The 27,193-nt window shown below is 47.8% G+C and overlaps 1 protein-coding gene across 3 annotated transcripts in view; it reads right to left on the bottom strand.

Annotated features, from left to right (window-relative positions):
- Positions 1–27,193, bottom strand: part of mta2 (metastasis associated 1 family, member 2) — a 69,142-nt gene that overhangs the window by 9,752 nt on the left and 32,197 nt on the right. For all 3 annotated transcript variants that reach the window (XM_078428245.1, XM_078428247.1, XM_078428248.1), the window contains exons 4-14: positions 19,377–19,494; positions 16,263–16,326; positions 14,446–14,563; positions 13,631–13,733; positions 12,510–12,609; positions 10,921–11,109; positions 9,625–9,699; positions 8,015–8,073; positions 5,866–5,978; positions 5,059–5,201; positions 3,426–3,642 (exon numbers count right to left, since the gene is read on the bottom strand). In XM_078428245.1, coding sequence (XP_078284371.1) covers positions 3,426–3,642; positions 5,059–5,201; positions 5,866–5,978; positions 8,015–8,073; positions 9,625–9,699; positions 10,921–11,109; positions 12,510–12,609; positions 13,631–13,733; positions 14,446–14,563; positions 16,263–16,326; positions 19,377–19,494 — 1,299 coding nt within the window. The remainder of the gene's footprint in view (positions 1–3,425; positions 3,643–5,058; positions 5,202–5,865; positions 5,979–8,014; positions 8,074–9,624; positions 9,700–10,920; positions 11,110–12,509; positions 12,610–13,630; positions 13,734–14,445; positions 14,564–16,262; positions 16,327–19,376; positions 19,495–27,193) is intronic.

Here is a 27,193-nt window from a genome sequence, read left to right as displayed (position 1 = left end):
GGGACATCCTGTATTTTGGGCTAAATTAGTTTGTCCCATATTAATAGGGTTGCCAACTTCCTCACTCCCAAATACGGGACAAAGGGTGACATCATCGCCCCACGTGACCTCACCCAAGCCAGCAGCCATGTGCTCCCGTTCCACCATTGGCGGCCGCCATTGGTGGAGCGGGAGCACGTGGCCGCTGGCTGGGTGAGGTCACGTGGGGCGGCGACGTCACCCTTTGTCCCGTAATTGGGAGTGAGGAAGTTGGCAACACTAGTCGAAGGTCCTGTTCCTGTACTGTTCTACCTTGAGAAATAAATTCTTTAAAAACATAAATCTTAACTATGAGCATGTAATTGCCTCTAGAGGGCAGAGAGAGCCCAGTTATGCTATGTTCAGAGCAAACTTCCCTCTTTTTTTGGATTGGATTGTGTAAGCAGCCACGTAGGTCCACTGTGGCAGGTGAAAAGTTGCCCAGCTTACCTGTAGCTACCTGCAGATCACAGGTCTACAAGCACCTGTCCAAGTACTTCTGAAATATCACGAGGAGTGGTAACTCTCCTCCCCCCCCCCTCCCCCCCGACGGAGTTCCAGACTCTCATTTTCCCCCTCTGTCCTCTAATTCATCTTGCAATTATCTTGCATCCATGGGTCCTGATTATTGACCAAACTATGCATTCCCCTGTTTATCTCCCTTCCAGTCACTGTTCCAGTTTATCTGATCATTGCTTCTGTGCAAATATCACAAGTGGCCTTGGACTGCTGAGAATAGGTCTGAGGTTAAGACCAGGAAGTGGCGATTAAGCAGATGATCAGCCATGACCTTCTTGAATGGAAGAGCAGGCTCAATGGGGCTAGGATGACCTGTTCTCACACCACAGGACCCCGACGGTCAGAGGGTTAGGAGCTTCAGTTAAAGTTTTGAGACTTGAAAAGTTTGGGTGGTCAAGAGGATTTAGGTGAGATTTAATGGAGGTGTCTAAAACCCATAAATAGAGTCATAGAGTGACACAGTGTGGAAACAGGCCCTTCGGCCCAACTTGCCCAAGCCGGCCAGCTACACTAGTCCCACCTACCTGCCCCTGGACAATATCCCTCCAAACCTGTCCTATCCATGTACCTCTCTAACTGCTTCTTAAACGTTGGAATAGTCCCTGCCACAACTACCTCCTCTGGCAGCTCGTTCCGTACACCCTCCACCCTTTGTGTGAAAAAGTTACCCCTCAGATTCCTATTAAATCTTTTCCCCTTCACCATGAACCTATGTCTTCTTGTCCCAGATTCCTGTACTCTGGGCAAGAGACTCTGTGCGTCTACCTGATCTATACCTCACATGATTTTTATACACCTCTATAAGATCACCCCTCATCCTCCTGCGCTCCAAGGAATGGAGACCCAGCCCACTTAACCTCTCAAAATAATGAGAGGAGAAAACTGCTTCTGAGGCAGAAATGGCCAGCAGCCAGGACACATTGGGATCAGGGTGAAGGCACAAACTCTTTTACTCAGGGTAGGGGAATCAAAAACAGGAGGACACAAGTTAAAGGTGAGAAGGGCAAGTGGTAATATAAACCTGAGGGGCAACTTTTTCATACAGGGGTTGTTGGGTATATTGAACGAGCTGCCACAGGAGGTAGTTGAGGCTGGGACTACCCCAAGGTTTAAGAAGCAGTTAGACATGTACATGGATAGGACAGGTTTGGAGGGATTATGGACCGACGCAGGCAGGTGGGACTAGTGTAGCTGCACTCGCCCTTTCCCACCCTCGCATCCTATTTTTGTCCCCTTTACGTATCCAGCTTCCCTTCTTATGTTCATTCTAGACGCTCAATGTGGGAGTAAGTTGCACATTCCTCCCACTCTCTCAACAACGTAGAACAGTACAGCACAGGAACACGCCCTTCGGCTCACAACGTCCGCGCCGAACATGATGCCAAGTTAAACTGATCTCCTCTGCCTGCGTATGGCCCATATCCCTCCATCCCCTGCATATCCCTCCATCCCCTGCATATCCCTCCATCCCCTGCATATCCCTCCATCCCCTCCATATCCCTCCATCCCCTGCATATCCCCTGCATAAACTGATCTCCTCTGCCTGCGTGTGGCCCATATCCCTCCATCCCCTGCATATCCCTCCATCCTCTGCATATCCCTCCATCCCCTGCATATCCCTCCATCCCCTGCATATCCCCTGTATAAACTGATCTCCTCTGCCTGCGTGTGGCCTATATCCCTCCATCCCCTGCATATCCCTCCATCCCCTGCATATCCCCTGCATCAACTGATCTCCTCTGCCTGCGTGTGGCCTATATCCCTCCATCCCCTGCATATCCCTCCATCCCCTGCATATCCCCTGCATCAACTGATCTCCTCTGCCTGCGTGTGGCCCATATCCCTCCATCCCCTGCATATCCATGTGCCTATCTAAAAGCCTCCTAAACGCCACTCTCGTACCTGCCTCCAGCACTGCTCCTGGCAGCACGTTCCAGGCCCCCATCACGCTGCAAAAAACATGCCCTGCACATCCCCCTTAAGCCCTCTATTTGATATTTAATTCTAGGAAAAAAAGTTCTATCTACCCAATCTATGTCTCTTGTAATTTTATACATTTCTATCAGGCTTTCCCTCAACCTCTGGCGTTCCAGAGAAAACAATCCAAGCATATCCAACCTCTCCCTGTAGCTATAACCCCATAATCCAGGCAGCGTTCTGGTAAACCTCCTCTACACCCTCTTAAAGCCTCCACATCCTTCCTGTAATGGGGACGACCAGAACTGCACGCAACACTCCAGATGCAGCCTAACCAAAGCCCCAGAGAGCTGCATTGTGACTTCCTGTGCGGTGATGATGTCACCAGGTCATAAGTGATGGGAGCAGAATTAGGCCATTCGGCCCACCAAGTCTGCTCCACCATTCAATCATGGGTGATCTATCTCTCCCTCTCAACCCCATCAGACTCTCCCACTAGTGGAAACATCCTCTCCACATCCACTCTATTCCTGGGATCATTCTCGTAAATCTCCTCTGGACCCTCTTCAGAGCAAGCACATCCTTCCTCAGATATGGGGCCCAAAACTGCTCACAATACTCCAAATGCGGCCTGACCAGCACCTTAAAGATGCAAAAGATTTCTGGCTATGGAGGAGGCAAGGCTGCAGTGGGTGAATGCAGCCGTCCAATAACATCGTAACATAGAAAATAGGTGCAGGAGTAGGCCATTCAGCCCTTTAAGCCAGCACCGCCATTCAATGTGATCATGGCTAATCATCCACAATCAATACCCCGTTCTGGGTTTTTCCCCATAGCTCTTGATTCCGTTAGCCTCATGAGCTAAATCTAACTCTCTCTTGAAAACACCCAGTGAATTGGCGTCCACTGCCTTCTGAGGCAGAGAATTCCACAGATTCACAACTCTCTGGGTGATAACAAGCCCCACTTACACTCGGTCTTGATGGCACCGACGTTGACGGGGATGTAGGGGCGCCGAGCTGCCCGCTGCGGCCGCAGGATGTCGTCGCAGAGCCGCCGGGCGATGCGGGTCAGCTTGGTCGTCTGCAGCAGGAAGGTCTGCCGGTTCTTGGCCAGCAGCTTGGAGCTGTTGTAGGACAGAAAGCCTGGGGAGTCCTGGCGCGCGCCCGGCCCCTTCGACCGGGGCTCCTGGAAACAAGACACAAGGTGTGGAGAGTTCAAAATGGGAAAGGCCAGGACAAAAATAAATGCAAGGGAAAAAATGGAAAAAAAAATAAATTTAAACAAATGCCGGAAGTATACAACAATATCGGTGACACTGCGGTAGAGTTGAAGCGAATGCAGCGCTGGAGACCCGGGTTAGATCCTGACCACGGGTGCTGTCGGTACAGAGTTTGTACGTTCTCCCCGTGACCTGCGTGGGTTTTCTCCAAGATCTTTGGTTTCCTCCCACACTCCAAAGACATAAAGGTATGTAGGTTAATTGGCTTGGTAAATGTAAAAAATAAATAAAAAATTGTCCCGAGTGGGTATAGGATAGTGTTAGTGTGCAGGGATCGCTGGTCGGCGCGGATCCAGTGGGCCTAAAGGGATTGTTTCCGCGCTGTATCTCTAAACTAAAATATATTTGGCATCTGAATAGACTAATGATATTGATTTATTATTGTCACGTCTACTAAGATACAGTGGAAAGCTTGTGTTTCTAAAGCTACAAAATGATTTGGCTAATGGATTAATGTCACGCTCTCTGGGTTGAGGAAAATTGAGTCCTTCACTCTTCATCACGTGTAGGCAGCTCCATTAATTTAACGAGACACGAGGAACTGCTGACGCTTTTTAACCCATTGATTTCAGATTTCTTCTCTCACCTTCGTCCCCAGTATCCTCAAAGGAGTGACGAAGACATGCACACAGAGAGATGGGAAGGGTGATCAGAAAGAGCAGCTTTTCCTCTGCATCGCTGGGCAATGTCACAGAAGATCAGTTGATGGTTTCAGTACCCACTGACCTCAAGTGCAAGGGAAAGATCACAGCGGGAGTTTTGCAGCAGGAAAGATAGAAAATAGGTGCAGGAGTAGGTCATTCGGCCCTTCGAGCCAGCACCGCCATTCAATATGATCATGGCTCATCATCCAAAATCTGTACCCCGTTCCAGCTTTTCCCCCCATATACTTTGATTCCTTGTCTGAAGAAGGGTCTCGACCCGAAACATCACCCATTCCTTCTATCCAGATGCTGCCTGTCCCATTTTGTGTCTACCTTGATTCCTTTAGAGCTAAGAGTTAAATCTAACTCTCTCTTGAAAACATCCAGTGAACTGGCCTCCACTGCCTCCTATGACAGAGAATTCCACAGATTCACAGCTCTCTGGGTGAAAAAGTTTTTCCTCATCTCAGACCTAAATGGCCTAACCCTTATTTCTTAAACTGTGACCCCCTGGTTCTGGACTCCCCCAACATCGGGAAAATGTTTCCAGCATCTAGCCTGTCCAAGAATTTTATATGTTTCTATAAGTTCCCTTCTCATCCTTCTAAATTCCAGTGAATACAAGCCCAGTCGATCATTCTTTCATCGTGAAGAAGGTGGGCAGTAGGGCGGTCTTACCGAAGGAGGCCGCTGCTTGTCCCCGTCCAGCACCGTCGGCGTCTTTAAGCCACCATACTTCTTCCAGTAGATCCAGCAGGACGCACAGAGCCGGCACTGCATGTTGGGAGGGCCCCAGGCATACCACTGTAGAGACTGCGTGGCTGGAGGACAGAGCAGTTTAACACACAGGTTAGGGAACACACACACCATAAGCTTGTTGTTTATCAACCTCCCGACCATCCCTACTTGTTACTCCCCTCAAAGCAGCCGACCCACAGTACGGTCTCCGCTCAGTCCTTCTTAACCTACCCGATTCCGCCCAGTCCTTCTTAACCTACCGGTTCTCCCGGTGGCTCAGCACTTCAACTCCCCCTCCCATTCCCAATCTGACCTTTCTGTCCTGGGCCTCCTCCACTGTCAGAGTGAGGCCCAGCGCAAATTGGAGGAACACCACCTCATATTTCGCTTGGATAGTTTACACCCCAGCGGTATGAACATTGACTTCTCTAACTTCAGATAGTCCTTGCTTTCCCTCTCTATCCCCTCCCCCTTCCCAGTTCTCTCACTAGTCTTCCTGTCTCTGACTACATCCTATCTTTGTCTCGCCCACTCCCCTGACAGCAGTCTGAAGAAGGGTCTTGACCCGAAACATCACCCATTCCTTCTTTCCTGAGATGCTGCCAGACCCGCTGAGTTACTCCAGCATTTTATGTCTACCAATCGTACAATTTGATCTTTATGAACTTTACAATCCAGCCAAAGTGCAGATAGGCCAAAAGGGCCGGTCACACACACTGAAAGCTGTGCGGCATAGCCTCCACTTACTGTGACAGCTCTCACAGGTCAGGCCGGCGGCAGGTTTCTGGTACCCCGTCGCTCCATTCATCATCCCTCCCTTTGGCCCCATATTCACAATCTGGTTGGGGTTCGGTTTTGTGCTGTGGAATAAGGGGGGGAAAAAATAGAGCAAAAGAGTTACACATCGCACAAACAAACATTTGGAGAAACTGATTGTGCAATTCATCCAGTCAAAGCCAACAGCACGGTTAGGCAAACACTAGCGTGCAAACATTCGAGAGCAGCATTAACGAATAAAACTGATATTCACTTGAAAATACATGCTGAAGATAAGGATCAATGGGAGAGATACTCCACTTTAGCGAACACCCGGGTCCACTGGAGCATTAAGTTATACCAAGATACAATCGGGGAACTTTAGCTCAGGTGACCTAAAAAACAGTCAAACTAATTATTTTTGGAGCACCAGAGAGGTTGTGGGGAAGGAATTTCAGAGCTCAAGCTAAAGCAAAGTTTGCAGTAGAGCGAGCCATGGACACCAGGGTGCGTGAAGTGGCTGAGAATAGTAGCAGAAAGGTGTGCAGCAATGGATTACAGAAATTATCTACACCAAGGATTGAAAATTTAAAAATTGGGGCATTGGATGTGAGAATTTTATAATCAGGGCACGGATAAAGCGAATGTGCACGGTCTTTTCCCCGAGGGTAGAGGATTTTAAAACCTGAGGGCATAGGTTTAAGGTGAAGGGGAGAGATTTAAGAGGGTCCATAGGGATAATTTTTCACTCAGAGAGTAGTCCTAGTCCCAGAGGAAGCTATAGCAGTTGATGTAATTAAGATTTTTTTTAAAATTTGGCCGGATACGTGGATAGGAAGGGCTGCTAGGACATGGACCAAATGCAGGCAAATGGGACTAGCTCAGGACGCCAACTTGGTCAGCATGAATATGGTGGGTAGACACAAAATGCTGGAGTAACTCAGCGGGTCAGGCAGCATCTCTGAAAAGAAGGAATGGGTGACTTTTCGGGTCGAGACCCTTCTTCAGACTGATGTCAGGGTATGGGGCGGGACAAAGATAGGATGTAGTCGGAGACAGGAAGACTGGTGGGAGAACTGGGAAGAGGGAGGGGATAGAGAGGGAAAGCAGGGGCTATCTGAAGTTAGAGAAGTCAATGTTCATACCGCTGGGGTGTAAACCACCCAAGCAAAATATGAGCTGCTGTTCCTCCAATTTGCGCTGGGCCTTACCCTGACAATGGAAGAGGCCCAGGACAGAAAGGTCAGATTTGGAACGGGAGGGGAAATTAAAGTGCTGAGCCACCGGAAAATCAGGTTGGTTAAGACGGACTGAGCAAAGGTGTTCAGTGAAACGATCGCCGAGCCTGCGCTTGGTCTCGTCGATGTAGAGAAGTTGGCACCTGGAACAGCGGAAACAGTAGAAGAGGTTGGATGAGGTGCAGGTGAACCTCTGCCTCACCTGGAAAGACTGTTTGGGTCCTTGGATGGAGTCGAGGGGTGAGGTAAAGGGACAGGTGTTGCATCTCTGCGCCTGTATCCATGCTGCACAGCTCCATGACCCAATGTTGGGTTGGGTGCTGGTGTAGGTTAGACACAGAGTGACAGGTGAACCACTGGTTCTCCAAAGATGCGCAGGACAGTAGGTTAATTGGTCGCTATAAATGACCCCTTAGAGTGTACATGACTGGTGGAACCCAGGGGGAGGGGGCTGATGCCGGACAGGAGGCATTTATAAAAAAGTGGATGGAACAAAACTGGTCAGGGTGGGATTTGTGTAAAAATGGATGATGATGTGCAGAGCAATCACGATGGGCCGAAGGGCCTTTCCCCACACTGTATCTCTCTCTGGCTCTCAAGGATATCATCTTTTGGAGATAATAAATTGCTAACATTCCTAAATATAAAAAGAGCTCGAGGATTCTCCCTCATGTGCCGGCACTATCATTTTTCCCCAATTAACACCACTATGAAAATAGTTTATTTTGTCATTATCACCAAGTTGTGGGATCTAGATAGGTGCAAATTGTTTGCAATGTAGCCTAAATACAGGAGTGACAAAAAAAACAAAAAACTTGATAGGCTATAAGACAGTGCAGAAATGTTTTAACTTATTCCATGCTGGAAGAATCAGTGCCCTGACAGAGCACACAGTCACTTACTAGGTGGGAATGTAGACCTGCTTCAGCTTGCTGTCCGCTTCAGCTACTTTGAGCCTTTTCTGTAGCAAAAGCAAGAGAGACCATTGGAGACGGCACAACATAACGTTACTCCCCTGGACACCTACCCGAGGACAGACCAAAAACAAGGTCGACACAAAATGCTGGAGTAACTCAGCGTAACTCAGACACAAAATGCTGGAGTAACTCAGCGGGTCAGGCAGCATCTCGGGAGAGAAGGAATGGGCGACATTCCTTCTCTCCCGAGATGCTGCCAGACCCGCTGAGTTACTCCAGCATTTTGTGTCGACCTTCGATATATACCAGCATCTGCAGTTTTTTTCCTGCACTTCCTGACCAAAAACAGGGGCAGCTTAAGAGTCGCACCAGCTGGGGAGATGCTCAACGAGAACTCTCCAGCCAGTGGGCTTTTGAGGTTCGGGTTGATTATTGTCACGTGTACAGATAGCGTGTACAGATCCTTGTTTGTACAGATCACCAACTTACATAAAACCCACATGTGCAGGTACCTGTATAGGTACAGTAAAAAGCTTTGTTTCGCATGCTATCCAAACAGATCAGATCTGCCATACATGGTTCAGACCCAGTCCGATGAAGGTCCAGACCCAAAACGTCGCCTATCCATGTTCTCCAGGGATGCTGCCTGACCCGCTGAGTTACTCCAGCACTCTGTGAAACGTCACCTATCCATGTTCTCCAGAGATGCTGCCTTACCCGCTGAGTTACTCCAGCACCTTGTGCCATTTTTTTGTAGATAATCAGTTCATCTTTTCATCCAGAGGAAAGGAGTTGAACATAACGGGAAGCTACTGGTTAATATTACAACACATGAGAGTTGGACATTGGGCACCACCGACAGACATTTTACCTGACTCCAGGCAGGCACAATGGAAAGGCAAACAGGTACAAGATGGCACCTGAAGTGTTGTGACTCGTGTGCACCAACTCAGTGTGGTCTACTGTCTTACACTCTTCTAATCAGTATGATTGTGCCTAATGTATAGTAGGATTGTCACTGAGCTGTACCCAAACAAAGCATTTCACTGTACTTGGGCACACCTGTTGATAATGTTGGGGTCAAAATGAATGGGTGACGTTTCAGGTTGGGACCCGTCTTCCTTCTCTCCAGAGATACTGCCTGACCCACTGAGTTACTCCAGCATTTTGTGTCTATCTTCGATTTAAACCAGCTTCTGCAGTTCTTTCCTACACGATAAAGTATGGGTGTCAGGGGTTATGGGGAGACGGTAGGAGAATGGGGTTAGGAGGGAGAGATAGATCAGTCATGATTGAATGGCGGAGTAGACTTAATGGGCTGAATGGCCTAATTCTGCTCCTATCACTTATGACCTTATGTACTTTTGAACCATTGTGCGGGGGGGAAATAAAAGCAGTAACTATTACTTGTAAGGAATCGTCTTACTTTGTATTGAAACGATGAACAGCAGTTACCTGCCCTTTCCTCTATCGAAGGCCAAATCTGGCAAGGGTGCATGCACAGAGTGAGCGTTGTAAACTTGCTCAACAAGATTCAGAGTGTGCGCACTTTGCCGTGCCTTTGGTATGGGACGAGGTAGAAAGCATCTTCTCACCTGCTGGATGTATCGGTCTGTGGTCTTCCACATGTAATAAAATTGGACTATGCTGGCCAGTGATTTCCAGGGCAACTGTAAAACAGGAGATAAATGATCAGGAAGTAAGAGCAAGAGCACACATGGATGAGTGCGAGTCAGCGAGACACGGTGACCAAGTCACAGTGTGGGTGAACAAGTCGCAGTGTGGGTCAACAAGTCGCAGTGTGGGTCAACAAGTCGCAGTGTGGGTGAACAAGTCGCAGTGTGGGTGAACAAGTCGCAGTGTGGGTGAACAAGTCGCAGTGTGGGTGAACAAGTCGCAGTGTGGGTGAACAAGTCGCAGTGTGGGTGAACAAGTCGCAGTGTGGGTGAACAATATCAAGGCCAAATGATCTTCAATGTACAGTCTGGAAAGCAGCAACTGATGGCTGTCAAAGAGCATAATCAGTCGGAAGGAAGATCCCGACTTAGAGATACAGCGCGGAAACAGGCCCTTCTGCCCACTGAGTCCATGCCGACCAGCAATCCCCGTACATTAGCACTATCCGACTCACTAGGGACAAATTACACTTTATAGAAGCCAAATAACCTACAAAACTGTCTATCTTTGGAATGTGGGAGGAAACCAGAGCACCCGGAAGGAACCCATGCGGTCACAGAGAGAACGTGCAAACTCTATGCTGACAGCACCTGTGGTCAGCATCGAACCCTAGTCTCTGGCGCTGTGAAGCAGCATCTCTACTGCTGCGCCACTATGCCGCCTGACATAAAACATTGTTTACCCATTCCCTCCACAGACATTGTCTGACCTGCTGACTCCCTCTAGCACTTTGTGTTTTGAACATAATCATTTGGTGCACAGTAACGTCTAGAATCATTAATGGTGGGAGCCTGGAGCATGCTGCCGGGGTGGTGGCGGAGGCAGATACGATAATGGCATTTGAGAAACTTTTAAATAGGCACATGGATATGCAAGGAATGGAGGGAGATGGATCACGTGCAGGCAGAGGAGATGAACTTGGCATCATGTTCGGCTCAGACCTTGTGGGGCAAAGGTCCTGGGTCTGTGTTGTGTAGTTCTATGCTTGTTGAAGAGACAAACTTTACTTTCTTTCCTGACGTAGGGCTTCCCCCCCACCAATGTTGCTTGACCCGCTGAGTTCCTCCGGCACATTGTCTGTTGTCCAGATTCCAGCACCTGCAGTCTCTCGTCCAGCCTCCGGTGTTTCTCTTTACAATGAGCAGACTTCATGCCTGGGGCCCTATATCAGCCGCGAGATGTACTGCTAACGGATCTAAGAGAGGGGAACTCACAAAGTCTTGTCTGATGTCGGTGAAATCCTTGCCGTATTTTTCGAGCGCCTCTTCAAAAAGCATCGCCTCAGAAGACGACCACTCCTCCATCTCGTCCCGACACAGGACAGGTCCTCCCTGAGGCACTAACGTTGACATGGCTTTGGCAAGGTCGTAGCCATTACGCTGCAGGGTATCCATGGCGTGGAACTGGAATATAAGTAGAGACGAGGTGTCAGGCAGTGAAAGATGAGGGGACAAAGGGGAAAAAGGTCATTCCTTCTGTTAAAGCATTGAGACACTAGTTTAACGCATCAGAGAGCCTGTTCCAAGTCTGGGCTTTAGGCTTGATGGATAAATAATGCTCATGGGGGACAAATGCAGAGACAGGGGCTACCTCAGACTATAATCACCATTTTACTCTCCCCATTAGTTTGATTTACAGACACAGCATGGAAACAGGTCATTTGGCCCACCGAAGGTAGACACTAAATGCTGGAGTAACTCAGCGGGTCAGGCAGCAACTCGGGAGAGGAGCAATGGTGACGTTTTGGGTTGAGACCCTTCTTCAGAGTCTGAGATGCTGCCTGACCTGCTGAGTTACTCCAGCATTTTGTGTCTACCTTCGATTTAGACTAGCACCTGCAGATTTTTCCTCACCGAGTCCACGTCAACTATCGATCACCTGTTCACACCAGTTCTAAACGTTATCCAACTTTCTCATCCACTCCCCACACACTCAGGGCAGTTTACAGAGGCCAATTAAATGCAAACTCCCACATCTTTGGGATGTGGGAGAGAACCGGAACACCCTGAGGAAACCTGTGTGGTCACAGGGAGACAGCACCCGAGGTGAGGATTGAACCCACGTCTGTTTGACACAACAGGCAGCAGCTCTACCAGATGGGTCACTGTGCAACCTGTTAGAGGGGTGATGATGGTATTTAGTTTATTTTGGTTTAGACTAGAGATACAGCATGAAAACAGGCCCTTCGGCCCACCGACTATGCAGACCAGTGATCACCCATTCACATTAGTTCTATATTATCCCACTTTCTCACCCACTCCATACAACATTGGGGCAATTTACAGAGGGCCAATTAACTTACAAACCCACACTTCTTTGAGATTGGGGAGGAAACTGAGGAACTGGAGGAAATACATCCGGTCACAGGGAGAATGTGCAAGCTCTGCACAGACAGCACCCGAAGTCAGGATCCAAGCTAGGTCTCGGGGGCTGTGAGTCAGCAGCTCTCAAGTGGCTTTAGGAGGCTTAGATGGGTATGCAGGGAATGGAGGGATATGGATCACGTACAGGCAGAGATAACTCAGCATCATGTACAGCACAGACTGTCTCAGAAACTAGCCGCAGCAAGCCGTCAGTATTACCAGCGTAGATACACAAAATGCTGGAGAAACTCAGCGGGACAGGCAGTATCTCTGGAGAGAAGGAATGTGGGACGTTTCGGGTCGAGACCCTTCAGACTGAAGAAGGGTCTCAACCCGAAAGGTTACCCATTCCGGATGCCTGTCCCGCTGAGTTACTCCAGCATTTTGTGCCTATTTTCGGTGTAACCCAGCATCTGCAGTTCCTGCCTACACAGTATTACCAGCGTGATGTCCCTGGACGCTGCGGCTGCACTCATGTGCAAACTCGGTTGACGGATGGAGCTACTGCAGTCCAAAGCACGAGCAAAGGTTCCCACCGCCCTGTGAGGAGAGAGCATAAGCAAGCTCAACACACACTACAAAGCAGTCAATTGCAGCAGCCTCTAAATACAACACTGACAACCAGCCAGGGACTGATCAATAGCTCCTGACCTGCGCTGCTCTCAAACTTCCCGACTTACGCCCATCCTGACGTGTTGACACGGTGGATTAAAATACTTGATTCAAATGCAGGGATTGGACATTCAGGGTTGCTGCAGAAGGAATCCCCACATGCGCAAGAAGGCGGATCTGTGGAATTCTACACACAAAAACAGCTGGAGATGCTTTGTCACCAAGTAGATTCTGGACAGATTTTTTTGGATATGAAGTAAATAGTGTTTGTGCTACTGAGGCGAAGGGTGACCATGGTGGAGCAGATGTGAATGGCTTTACTGTTTCCTCCGCTTTTATTTCTAACTAGACAACTCGTGGACCCGTTGGGTTCCCGTTGTGACAGCGGTTGATGAAAAAAAAAAACACACAATTTTAATATTATTGAGTGGTCAGACTTTAACTTGAAGAAAATTTAAGCATTTACGTCAGGAGTCATCATTCAACGAAGCACTCGTTTAATGACAACATTGAACACGGAAGTATTAGATCAAAATGGCAATGTTTATTTTATGGGGTACGTGTCCAAAATACAGTCAAAACGGTACATGATAGCGCAACAATTTGAATTAAACTTGATACTGCACACCGCAGGAGAATGGTGAGTAAGGTGCCCCTAAAATTGTTGCGCTATCGTGTACCGTTTTGGCTGTATTTCGGGAACATACATATATATATATATACACACAAGATGAGAGTTTTAGTAATAAAAAGATAGATGTAATATTTGGTGCTTTCTATACTTAAAGTGAACCACCTACAGCATGGATTGGTGAGGGCGGAGATGATGGGGCCAAGTAGCAGGAGGTTCAGCACAACATTCATGCCGACATGCCAATGGAGTGCCTTACTCCTGGGGGTTTAGGGTGCCAGGAGGCAGCAGAAAGTTCCTCAAAGCCAGTGGACTCACCGAGCAACAACGAGAAACTGGTCTATTTGCCGGTCAGTGAGCAGGTTGTCCGGGTCCCACACCTTGGTTTCCATTTTCATCTGGTTCCTGTCGTCAGACTCAACTGAGAGAAGTAAATGGGAAAATTATTCCACTTGGACATGTAATGGAGTCATACAGCGTGGAAACAGGCCCTTCGGCACAACTCGCTCATGCTGCCCCATCCTGGTCCTAACTGCCCGCATTTGGCCCATATCCCTCTAAACCTTTCTTACTCATGTACCTGTCCAAGTGTCTTTTAAATGGTGTTACAAAAGCACTAAGATACCTAGGTACGAGAGTGTAACAATAGTACAGTGCACTGAGGCCTCACACCACCACAGACCCAACTTCAATCCCCACCTTGGGTGCTGTCTGTGTGGAGTTTGCATTTTCTCCCCGTGACTGTTTGGGTTTCCTCCCACATCTCAAGGGCATGCAGCTTTGTAGGTTAAGTCGCCTTTGTAAATTGTCCCTAGCGTGCAGGGAGTGGACGTGAAAGTGGGATAATGTAGAACTAATGTGAACAGGTGATTGATTGTCGGCATGGACTCAGTGGGCGAAGGGCCGCTTTCCATGTTGTATTTACTAAACCCACACAAGTGTTGCCATGTGTCGGGCATCATTTTGCATCCTTCTAATTTCAAAGTTCTTAAAAATGTAGAGTTTTAACTTGGCCTTAAAGGCAGTGGCACTGATTTTGGGGTTGGCTGTTGAAGGAAAAGACAATTGGGGATACAGTAAAAAGACAGGCAAAGATCTGCTGCACACCGAATGTAAACTTCTCTGCACATTACCATCTGCCAGCTTGTCGGGGATGTCAGCCTGGTACTTGGGCCCAACTCGTATGTCGCCCTGGTCAGCGATCAACGTCTTCTGCAAGGGGTCGAACACCAGCGAGTAGTAGAAGCAGTCCTGCAGGAACACAGATGTCAGATGGCTCAACGAGGATAGGGTACAGGAGCAGGCAAGAAACTGTGGAGCTGTGCAAAACACTCGTCAGGTACCAGTCAGAACGCGGGCCACCACACACCAGGGAGGCTCTGTCAGCTCTGCAGAATGTGAATTTAGGAGGATGTTGTCAGGGCTGCAGACTATAGTTATGAAGAAAAACCATCTGAGGAGTTTTTAGTGCAATACCTACAATTACAATTTGGGCAGCTGGTAGAGCCGCTGCTTCACATTGCCAATAATGCATTATACCCAACAACTGTGGTGCCAAGTATTATGGCTCAGGGTTTAGGTTGTTTATTGTTGCCTATATGTACCAAGGTACAGTGAAAAGCTTTGTTTTGCATGCTATCCAAACAGATCAGATATACCATACATAAATACAATCAGTTCAAACAAGTATAATAGATAGAGCAAAGGGGAAGATACAGAGTGCAGAATATAGTTCTCAGCATTGCAGCGTATCAGTTCCATAGATAAAATCCAGTGTGCTCAATGGGGTAGTGGAGAATCAGACAGTACCCTAGCTTATGGAAGGACCGTTCAGAAGCCTGATATCGGAGGGGAAGCTGTTCCTGAGTCTGGTAGTGCACTGTTTCAAGCTTCTGTACCTTCTGCTGGATGGGAACAGGGGGAAGGAGTAATGACTGTGGTGGGATAGTCTTTGATTATGTTGACCACTTTTCCAAGGCAGTGTGAGGTGTAGATGGAGTCAATGGTGGGGAGTCTGGTCTGTGTGATGGACTGGGCCACATGAGCTACTCTGCGATTTCTTGCAGGCTTGGGCAGAGCAGTTCTAAAGCCAGGCTGTGATGCAACCTGACAGTATATTTTCTACGGTGCTTGAGAAACGGTACTGGAAAATTAAATCAGATTAATGTGGGGTCACTCTGTGACAGTCAAAAGGTGGAAGAGAGATCAGGCCCAGCACCACCATCGTAAAGGTAGACACAAAATGCTGGAGTAACTCAGCAGGTCAGGCAGCATCATGGGAGAGAAGGAATGGGTAACGTTTCTCGTCGAGACCCTTCACCCATTCCTTCTCTCCCAAGAAGCTGCCTGACACGCTGAGTTACTCCAGCATTTTGTGTCTACCTTTGATTAAATCAGCATCTCAGTTCTTTTTCCTACCACCATCGTAAACCTCCAGTGCTTTTAATATAGAAAAACATCCCAAACAACTTTGGACATAAAATTTGATGGAGGCATGAGGTGGTGTTCGAGCCATCGAGAAAGCTTGGGCAAATGAACAAAGCTTTGTTCAGAGTGGTGAGTTTTAAGGAGAATCTTTAATCTTTAGAAAGTGAAGAGATAGAAAAGTTGAGGGAAGGAATTCCAGAGCTTGGGAAACAGGCGGCCACACACACGATTGTCAATACAGGGAACAATGGAACTGCAGTGGAATTGGAGGAGTGGTGTTATCTCAGTGCAGGGAGCTGAACACATGCGTGGGCATTTTAACATTGAGACCCACTGTACCCACTGTAGGTCAGAGAGCACAGGTGATGATAGTGAGTCAGGCCACAGGCAGCAGATGAGGTTAGGGATGAAGATAGGTGCGAGCGGGTTGGAACTGAGACTAAAGATAACAAAGGCACAGGTGAAGAGTTCATCAACTGGGCTGAAGCAGAGGGAGAATGGGCAGATGCAATCCGAGTATCACCTCTCTATCCAGGTATTCGCTCAGCTTCTCCGTCTCATTCAATAAGGCCACATTACACTTCCCCCTGAGAAACAAAATGGCACAATTAGACTCCGGGCAAAATTGATCCAGGTCTGCACGCAGCTTCCCTCTGGCAAGTCAACCTCTTGTCGACTCCATGGGAATTCTCCGCCCTGGGCATTAATAGGGCAATAATATCCAACAGGCATTTAACTGCAGTGGCATCACAGCCGGTGGGCGCTGAAAGAGAGCAAGGTTCTGGCAGGACCGGGTGGAGGGGCTAATTGAGAATCCTCTGCCGTGCATTACTCAGCACCAGTGCTTACTGACCTACATGGCTCCAGGTTTTAGAGTCAGCACGCATGGTTTGAAATCCCTCTGTGGCCCCCCTCCCTCTCTCCGTAGCCTTAATCCTCCAAGAGCTCTCCACTCTTCCAGTTCCCCAGCTTCCATTGCTCGAACATCGGCGACCACACGGTCCGTTGTCTTGACACCAAGCTCTGGGACCTCCTCCCTCAACTTTCTCCTTTAAAGGTCTCCTCAAAAACCACTGCTTTGGTCGCCTGCCCTGAGATTACCTCAAGGTCACCCTTCGCCACTAGACTGGTACGAGAGAAGGCATTTAATCTTGGAGTGGGCTGCTACAGTAAACATGGACAGGAAGCGGGCGAGTAAAAGACTACCAACTGGAGGAATTACTTAGTACCAGACATGAAAGCGGACGTGCTGGAGCACCGAAAACATTTGACAACAGGGCGCATTGAGCTGTGGAAGGAGTCAAAAGATGATTGAAGATGACACAGACACACAAGATGCTGGAATATTGAGCAGAAAACAAATTGCTGAAGGAGCTCAGCGGGTCAAGCAGTATCTGTGCAGGGCAATGGCAGGATGGTATTTCGGGTCAGGATCCTGGTTCAGACTGTCCATCTCTCTCCAAGATTCTGCCTGGCCCGCTGAGTTACTCCAGCCTCTTTATTTTTTGCTTATTGAAGATAACATGATGGATATTACCAGCCAGGGCTCAAGTCTTGGAAAAGATAGCATATGAGGTATTTCTTATACAAGAATTGTGCAGGACTAGTGGCAAAGTGCAGTGGTGCATTAAAAATGAGATGTGGTGGAATGTGGCTGTCCAGGAATTTGGATCTGCTTAGAGACCAGAGATTACTAGAATTTGGATTGGGATCTGTTTGGAGGTCAGTTATTGATCCCCAGATTGTAGCGGTGCCCAGCAGGACAGTTCCCGCCATTTACCATTTCATTCACGAGTTAGATGTAGGTTTTGAGAGAAAGATTCCATATCTTTGCCCATGGGAACAAGATACATGCAAGAGCAGGGACTGTGTAAGGATGCTCCACGTCGCCAGGCAGTGGGGTGTGATGAGGGACTGGGCTAGGGTTGCCAACTATCCCGTATTAGCCGGGACATCCGTATTTTGGGCTAAATTGGTTTGTCCCGTATGGGACCGCCCTTGTCCTGCAGTAGTAGGGTTGCCAACGTCCTCACTCCCAAATAAGGGACAAAGGGTGACATCACCGCCCTACGCGACCTCACCCAGCCAGCGGCCACGTGCTCCCGCTCCACCAATGGCGGCCGCCATTTGTGGAGCGGGAGCACGTGGCCGCTGGCTGGGTGAGGTCACGTGGGGCGCGGGGCGGTGACGTCACCTTGTCCCGTATTTGATAGTGAGGAAGTTGGCAACCCTAGACTGGGCTGATGCTTGGCAAATACTGAGCAGGTGAAATGACTCATCCTACGTGGAAAGGAACTATAACCACTGGTGAGAAAGAATTAAGGTTTTGGTGCATCACTTTACACGTCTGTGACACTAAAACAAAACTTGGTTGACCCTAGTTTAACAGGATAACATGAAACAACACAGAACAATGCATCTTGTTATTTACAAGATTTAAACTTTAAATGGTCGATCCGGGCCTCAGATCTTGATTGGACCTCAGTTAAACAGATTTTCTTACATGTTGGATAATCTTCATGTCTTTGAAAGGGTATAAGATTAATTCCCAGTTGAAAATGCCAGATCACCTGAAATGAACTGGGTCAGTGCACTTGGAGACAACCAGCGCTTTTATTGTAGACCAAAAGATATATAGGCTGGATAGAGTGGATGTGGAGAGGATGTTTCCACTAGTGGGAGAGTCTAGGACTGGAGGTCATAGTCTCAGAATTAAAGGACATTCCTTTAGGAGGATGAGGAGGAATCTCTTTAGTCAGATTCTGTGGAATTCATGGCCACAGAAGGCTATAGAGGCCGTCAATAGATATTTTTAAGGCAGAGATAGATAGATTCTTGATTAGTGCGGATGTCAGGGGTTATGGCGAGAAGGGGGTTGGGAGGGAGAGATAGATCAGCTATGATTGAATGGCGGAGAAAACTTAATGGACCGAACGTGCCAAATTCTGCTCCTACCACTTATGACATTCTAACCTTTTAACAGGAGAAACTCAGTGGGTCAGACAGCATCTGTGGAAGGAAGGGACAAGTGACATTTTGGGTCAGGACCTACTTCAGATCCTGTGGAAGACATGGACAGGTGATGATTCAGGTCAGCTCCCTTCTTCAGACTACTGTCTGAAGAAGTTTCCTGACCCGAAACGACAACTATCCACATCCTACAGATATGCTGTCTGACCCGCTGAGTTGCTCCAGCACTTTTTACTTTATAAAGCATCTTTGAATTCATTAAATGGTCTTGGTTTAGATAAGGTTCTTGGACGATATCAGCTTCCAGAAGCAGGGGAGGTGAAATATCTGCCTGGTGATAGCACAGAGAAGTCCTTTTCTTTTAAACGATGTGTTTACCTGAAACACAGGTTATAAATAGTCATGACAGCTCCAGTGAGGGGGGGAAATGGGACTGCAGCTCTCATTTCTCCTTGCTGTTCCTTTAAACGAGTTGTGAACTTGTTACAGGGGCACAGGCTTTGGGGAATAAATCAGGGGGCAAGCAAACAGCTTTCAACTGCTTGCTGTGAAATTGCTTTTTAATTATTCAGCTGTGTGCAAGGCCAGCAGGTTTAAATGGCCGACCGACAGCTTCACAATTGTGCTCTTTGGGAGATGGTAACTTCTGTGCTATTAACCGGGTTACCTGATGTGCGTGGCTGGTAGGGACTCGAACTGGCGAGAGAGGAAGAGCTCTCTGTGTTTAAGCTGATGCCGTTCCTGATCCACCAACATGGGCTGCTTGGAGTCCTCTTCAAACTCTCCTAAGGAAGATACCAGAATTAGACCGACTGTTTAGCAGAGAAACCGATCATTTAGCCCCCTCTGGCTCTGTTCCAAGTGCTTTTACTTCACATCAGTCTCCTCCCATCCCTTCATCTGCCCTCGTCACCACATCTTTGTATTCCTCTCTCTCCCCAGGGCATTATTCAGCTTTCCCTCAAATGCAACGGGTCATTTCAACTGCTCCCTAGGTGGGAGACAGTTACACATTTCTGCTGCTCTTCAAAACAAGTTTCTTCTGAAGGCCCCACTGCATTTGAAAGAAACTCCTGGAAAGCTCTACCCTAAACTTCCTCTTAATTGCAAATGCCTTTATCACATCACAACTGAGATAATACCCTTTTCAGGGGGGAAATTCTCCAATTTATATAGCTTTTCCTGATAATTTTGGTATAATTCTTGTAATCCAAAATGAAATAGGAGTCACCCAGTCCACACTCCAAAATTGCAAGGACGTTAGTTAAGTTATGCGGATGATTCAAGTTCCGTTATTACAGATATCAGTTTTCAATTTTAAACCGTGAATCTACCTAGCATGGGTAGAGCCGCTACCTCATAGCACCAGAGACCAGGTTTGATCCTGACCTCGGGTGCTGTTTGTATAGAGTTTGCACCTTCTCCTTGTGACCGGGTGCTCAGCTTTGCTCCCACATCCCAAAGATGTGCGGGTTTGTTGGACAACTGGCCCTCTGCAAATAGCCCCTAGTGTACAGGGAGCAGATGAGAAAGTGGGATAATACAGAACTAGTGATCGAGAGTCGGCATGGATTCTGTGGGCCAAAAGGCCTGTTTCCAGACTGAGTCTGAAGAAAGATCTCAACCCAAAAAGTCACCCATTCCTTCTAACCAGAGATGCTGCCTGTTCCGCAGAGTTACTCCAGCATTTTGTGTCTCTTTGGTGACCTACTATTGACTTCGATTTTGCACTATTATAGTCTGGTTACCTAGTATTAATGATTATAAATTTATATAGGATTATTGACTGCCTTATATTTATCTGTGTGTTGTGTTAATAGGCCTGTTAGCCCGCAGAAAGTAAGAATTTTGTTGTTCTTTTGCTGACAATGAAACATTCTTGACTCTTGAGGACAGCAAGGGCTTCTTGGCAACAACATGTGAATTTGCAAGATGTAAAGGGGCACTGAGAGGTGACCCACTGCACCAAAGAGTTAATCCCAAGCAACAGTGCCAAGTCAATTGTTTAAGAGGTGACCAAACCATGGTGGAGGTGGAGGCAGAAGCGGGGGGCTTCAGGACCGGGGGGCTTCAGGACCGGGGGGCTTCAGAGCCTCAAGGCTTTGAGGAGGGGAAGGGAAGGGTGAAGAAAATGAAATGAAGCCATGGTTTCCATCTCCTGGTTCCTGGCTTGCTGTGTTGTGTGTGAATGTGAGATGAGGTTGGGACGGCGTTCCCAGCCCCAACACAGTGCCGTCATGTCAGTGGGGAAAGGCAGGGTGGAAGGCGAGAGGTGGAGGTCCATCTTGTCAGAAATCGCCAAAAGTCAGCAGCGTCTGTGAATGGGGGAGATCTTTTTTTAAATTTTTTTAAAGAGTATTTTCATGCATGACATTATTTATTTAAAAAACACACGGCGGTGAGGTGCACTCCCGCGTGCTCGCCCCACCCCCACCCCCACCCCCTGCTCTGACAGCTCAATCGTGGTGACGCGCCAGAGACGATGTTAATCAAGGGGGATTATAAAACAACCCTGACACCAGACCAACAAAGGCCCCTGCCGACCTGCAGCAGGAAACCCTGTTGCAATCTGGGCGTGCTCCTCAAAATGTGTCCTTAACCCTTTGTGTGCATGTGGCCAACAGGCTGGGTACAGTCCGTGCTGGAGTGGCCGAGAAACCCCTGCAATGTGTGCCCCCATCCCGCCCACCCGCCACGCCCAGGAGGAGAACAAGCCCTGCATTCCATTAACCCTTGCAGCAGAGATGAACAGCAGGCGTTGCGCCTCCCAGCCAGGGCCTCATGCCTCACTCGGCCCACACACGCTGCTCCACACAGGCTAAGGGAGAGCTCCACACACACACACACACGACAACCTTTGGCTTCCTGTGCGGCAAGGGGTTCTTTAAGCAAAACAGTGGCGGCTATTTTATTTATTTACAATCACTGAAGGTTAAACAGGGAGCAGAGCAGAAACTGAGGGGTTCTGTCAGCGTACAAAAAATATTTAGTCAAGCGTGAAAGTTGTTTCTTTATTTTAAAAATCACACACACACAAACTAATTTTGGTGCACACAAGCAGCCGTGAGTCAAGAGCGGGAAAACAAATGTTTGAGGAACTCAGCGGGTCAGGCAGCATCTGTGGAGGACAGACGACGTTTTGGATTGGGACACTTCTTCAGACTGATCTACTGGAAGCATGAGCAAAAACTGAGTATTGGAGGTCCCAACGCTTCTGCCCACTCCTTCCACAGATGCTGCCCGACCTGCTGAGTACTGGAAATCCTAACCATGCATCTGCAGTTTCTTGCGTCTATCCATTTTACTGCTGAGAAGCAAGGTGGCTGTGGGTAATGGAGGAACACAAAGAGGCCATGCACCATTGAGATTCTTGCACAGTAAACTGATCAGGACTTCCCTTGTCAAACTCCCCTTGTCAAACTCCCCCAAAAAAGACAAAGTGCTGGAGTAACTCAGCAGGGCAGGCAGGCAGTATCCCTGGGGAACATGGATCGGTGACATTTTGGGTCGGGTCTCTTCTTCAGACTGACTGTATGTGTGGTGGTGGGGGGGAGATAGAGAAGAAAATTGGAAGAGAGGAGGGGAAGGACGAAGCGTGGCCAGTAAGAGGTGAACATAGGCAATGGGGGGGCTTTGATAGGCAGATGGTTGCACAATGGAAGTGTAGTCCAGATAACAGAGGGATTTGGTAGGTTTGACATCAGTAGATGTCAGTCGATAGTTTGTCGTCTGTGATGGAGACAGAGAGATCAAGAGAGTGATAACAGAGGTAGTCCAAGAGTACTTGGGGGCAGGGTGGAAGTCAGGTCTCGTCTTACCATACTCCCACTTGATTCCAGGGAAATGGAAAAAAAAGGGGTTGGTGAGTCAGCTGGAGATGTTGCGATTGGTAAGGGAAGCATGTGGAGTATGGCACGATCAGGCCTGATCTATTTACTGTGCATGGTTGATGGTGCATGGCCTCTTCCTGTGTTGCCCACAACCATTTTGACTCACAGCACTAAGTCACTGGAGGAACCAACTGATTTACGCCCTCTCTCCTCAATGGGTCCAGATAGTTACCTGGATGTGTTGTATCTCCCACAGGCTGGAGGCAGCCCCTTCCTAAAGACAACCGGCCAAGAGACATGCCATCCACTTGCTTTAAGCCCACCCCTCCCAGCCACGGTGACCGAAGCTTCTGTCTGGGCAGCCTGCCGCCTCCTACAACGACCAAGGGCCGAAGTTTCCCATGTATCTGCTTTTCCACCAGGAATGACTGGAAGTAAATGATGAAAGGGAAGGCTGCACAGAGTGGCTCCACAACCTGACTGTCTTTTTACAGCACAGCCCCCTACAATTAAATATTCTAACACGCCTGGGGAGTGTGGAAGGGGGATGGGAGCAGGAGCAGAGAGACAGAGGGGTGTAAAATGAGGGTAGAAGCAACAGGTAGCAAGGTGAAAAGTAAAAGTGGTAGGCAGACAAATCCAGGACAAAAATCAAAAAGGGCCACTTTTCAACATAATTGTATAAGGGGTAAGAGAGTTGTAAAAACAAGCCTGAAGGCTTTGTGTCTCAATGCAAGGAGTATACGTAATAAGGTGGATGAATTAAATGTGGAGATAGTTATTAATGATTATGATATAGTTGGGATTACGGAGACATGGCTCCAGGGTGACCAAGGCTGGGAGCTCAACATCCAGGGATATTCTATATTCAGGCGGGATAGACAGAAAGGAAAAGGAGGTGGGGTAGCGTTACTGGTTAGAGAGGAGATTAAAGCAGTGGAAAGGAAGGACATTAGCTTGGAGGAAGTGGAATCGATATGGGTAGAGCTACGAAACACTAAGGGGCAGAAAACGCTAGTGGGAGTTGTGTACAGGCCACCTAACAGCAGTAGTGAGGTTGGGGATGGCATCAAGCAGGAAATTAGAAATGCATGCACTAAAGGTGCAGCAGTTATAATGGGTGACTTCAATCTACATATAGATTGGGTGAACCAAACTGGCAGGGGTGCTGAGGAAGAGAATTTCTTGGAATGTTTGAGAGATGGTTTTCTAAACCAACATGTCGAGGAACCAACGAGAGAACAGGCCATTCTAGACTGGGTATTGAGTAATGAGGAAGGGTTAGTTAGCAGTCTTGTTGTGCGAGGCCCCTTGGGCAAGAGTGATCATAATATGGTAGAGTTCTTCATTAGGATGGAGAGTGACAAAGTCGATACAGAAACAAGTGTTCTGAACTTAAAGAAAGGTAACTTTGAGGGTATGAGGCGTGAATTGTCCAAGATAGACTGGCGATTGATGCTGAAAGGGTTGACGGTGGACATGCAATGGAAGGCATTTAAAGGTCGCATGGATGAACTACAACAAGTGTTCATCCCAGTTTGGCAAAAGAACAAACCAGGAAAGGTAGTGCATCCGTGGCTAACAAGGGAAATCAAGGATAGTATTAAAACAAAAGATGAAGCATACAGATTAGCCAGAAAAAGTAGCATACCAGAGGACTGGGAGAAATTCAGAGTCCAGCAGAGGAGGACAAAGGGCTTAATTAGGAAAGGGAAAATAGATTATGAGGGAAGACTGGCAAGGAACATAAAAACAGACTGCAAAAGCTTTTATAGATATGTCAAGAGAAAAAGATTAGTTAAGGCAAATGTAGTTCCCTTGCAGTCGGAAACAGGTGAATTGATCATAGGGAACAAGGAGATGGCAGACCAATTGAACAAATACTTTGGTTCTGTCTTCACTAAGGAAGACATAAACCGTCTGCCGGAAATATCGGGGGACCGGTGGTCTAATGAGATGGAGGAACTGAGGGAAATCCAGGTTAGTCGGGAAGTGGTGTTAGGTAAATTAAATGGATTAAAGGCAGATAAATCCCCAGGGCCAGATAGGCTGCATCCCAGAGTGCTTAAGGAAGTAGCCTCAGAAATAGTGGATGCATTAGTGATAATTTTTCAAAACTCTTTAGATTCTGGAGTAGTTCCTGAGGACTGGAGGGTAGCTAATGTAACCCCACTTTTTAAAAAGGGAGGGAGAGAGAAAACGGGGAATTATAGACCAGTTAGCCTAACATCGGTAGTGGGGAAAATGCTAGAGTCAGTTATTAAAGATGTGATAGCATCACATTTGGAAAGTGGTGAAATCATCGGACAAAGTCAGCATGGATTTACGAAAGGCAAATCATGTCTGACGAATCTTATAGAATTTTTCGAGGATGTAACTAGTAGAGTGGATAAGGGAGAACCAGTCGATGTGTTATATCTGGACTTTCAGAAGGCCTTCGACAAGGTCCCACATAGGAGATTGGTGTACAAACTTAAAGCACACAGTATTGAGGGTTCAGTTTTGAGGTGGATAGAAAATTGGTTGGCGGACAGGAAGCAAAGAGTAGGAATAAACGGGTCCTTTTCGGAATGGCAGGCAGTGACTAGTGGGGTACCGCAAGGCTCAGTGCTGGGACCCCAGTTATTTACAGTGTATATTAATGATTTGGACGAGGGAATTGAATGCAACATCTCTAAGTTTGCGGATGACACGAAGCTGGGTGGCAGTGTTAGCTGCGAGGAGGATGCTAGGAGGCTGCAGAGTGACTTGGATAGATTAGGCGAGTGGGCAAATGCATGGCAGATGCAATATAATGTGGATAAATGTGAGGTTATCCACTTTGGCGGCAAGAACAGGAAAGCAGAGTATTACCTGAATGGTGACCGATTGGGAGAAGGGGAGATGCAATGTGACCTGGGTGTCATGGTGCACCAGTCATTGAAAGCAAGCATGCAGGTGCAGCAGGCAGTGAAGAAAGCGAATGGTATGTTGGCATTCATAGCAAGAGGATTTGAGTTTAGGAGCAGGGAGGTTCTGCTGCAGTTGTACAGGGCCTTGGTGAGACCGCACCTGGAGTATTGTGTGCAGTTTTGGTCTCCTAACCTGAGGAAAGACGTTCTTGCCTTAGAGGGAGTACAGAGAAGGTTCACCAGATTAATCCCTGGGATGGCGGGACTTGCATATGAGGAAAGACTGGATAGACTGGGCTTGTACTCGCTGGAATTTAGAAGACTGAGGGGGGATCTTATAGAAACATATAAAATTCTTAAAGGGTTGGAGAGGCTAGATGCGGGAAGATTGTTCCCGATGTTGGGGGAGTCCAGAACCAGGGGTCACAGCTTAAGGATAAGGGGGAAGTCTTTTAGGACCGAGATGAGAAAACATTTCTTCACACAGAGAGTGGTGAGTCTGTGGAATTCTCTGCCACAGAAGGTAGTTGAGGCCAGTTCATTGGTTATATTTAAGAGGGAGTTAGATGTGGCCCTTTTTGCTAAAGGGATCAGGGGGTATGGAGAGAAGGCAGGTACAGGCTACTGAGCTGGATGATCAGCCATGATCATATTGAATGGCGGTGCATGCTCGAAGGGCCGAATGGCCTACTCCTGCACCTATTTTCTAAGTTTTTATGTGTTAGAGAGTGACTGGGCCACATTGCCGATACTGTTCTACAGAAGCAAACCCCCACTACCAAAACCCCTTATTACATGTGCACAGGCTGGTTTATGACTAGCAGTGTTCAAAACCTTCTGCTCTTTTTAATTCCCAGCCATTTAAAGCCTTCCTTTGGCAGTAGAGTTTGAAGAAGGGCCTCAACCCGAAGCAACACCTACTCCTTTTCTCCAGAGATGCTGCCTGACCCACTGAGTTACTACAGCTTTTTGCGTCTATCTTTGGTATAAACCAGCATCTGCAGCTCCTTTCTACACTGGTTCTGTTGCCTTTGCTACCTCGAAAGAACAAACTCAAATTTCTCCACTGCCTATCACCACATCAGGACATCCCAAAGCGCTTCACTTGCAAGGGATAAAACACAAAGTGCTGGAGTAACTCAGTGGGTTAGGCTGCCTGACCCGCCGAGTTACTCCAGCATCTGCAGTTCCTTGCATCGCCTTTCACTTACAAGGGATGGCTGTTTGCAAGTACAGACACCTCTCTAATGTGGGGAGCACGGCAAAGGTCTGACGAAGGGTCTCGAGCTGAAACATCACCCATTCCTTCTCTCCAGAGATGCTGCCTGTCCTGCTGAGTTACTCCAGCATTTTGTGTCTATCCTTAGTGTCGTAATGACTGGTCTCAACTGATGAATCAGCACTCCTCCATCTGGGCAATACTTGGGAAGTACTCTGGGTGAGGAACTGCAGGGTGCATCATCAGGGGAGATTTTTGGTAGCACTCTATTACCGAGCACTGAAGGACAAAGCTGCCTTAATGGTTCTATGGCACGCAGCAAGCAAAAGAAACGATAAACCTAGAAACAAGTAACGGCTGGTTTACATAAAAGGCAAAGTGCTGGAGTAACTCAGTGGGTCAGGCAAACATGTAAAGGTGCCATCTTGAGTTGGGGCCATTCTTCAAACTGAAGGGGGGGGGGGGAAAGAAAGCTAGAAGAGAGGACAGGCAGGTTAAGCTTTATCGGGCTTTGTCCTGCCATCCTTTCTTCCAGCTTCTCCTT

This window comes from Rhinoraja longicauda, chromosome 34, assembly GCF_053455715.1.
Source record: "Rhinoraja longicauda isolate Sanriku21f chromosome 34, sRhiLon1.1, whole genome shotgun sequence".
NCBI lineage: Eukaryota > Metazoa > Chordata > Chondrichthyes > Rajiformes > Arhynchobatidae > Rhinoraja > Rhinoraja longicauda.
The sequence above is the reverse complement of the archived record's forward strand: the minus strand, read 5'-3'. Positions and strand labels throughout refer to the sequence as shown.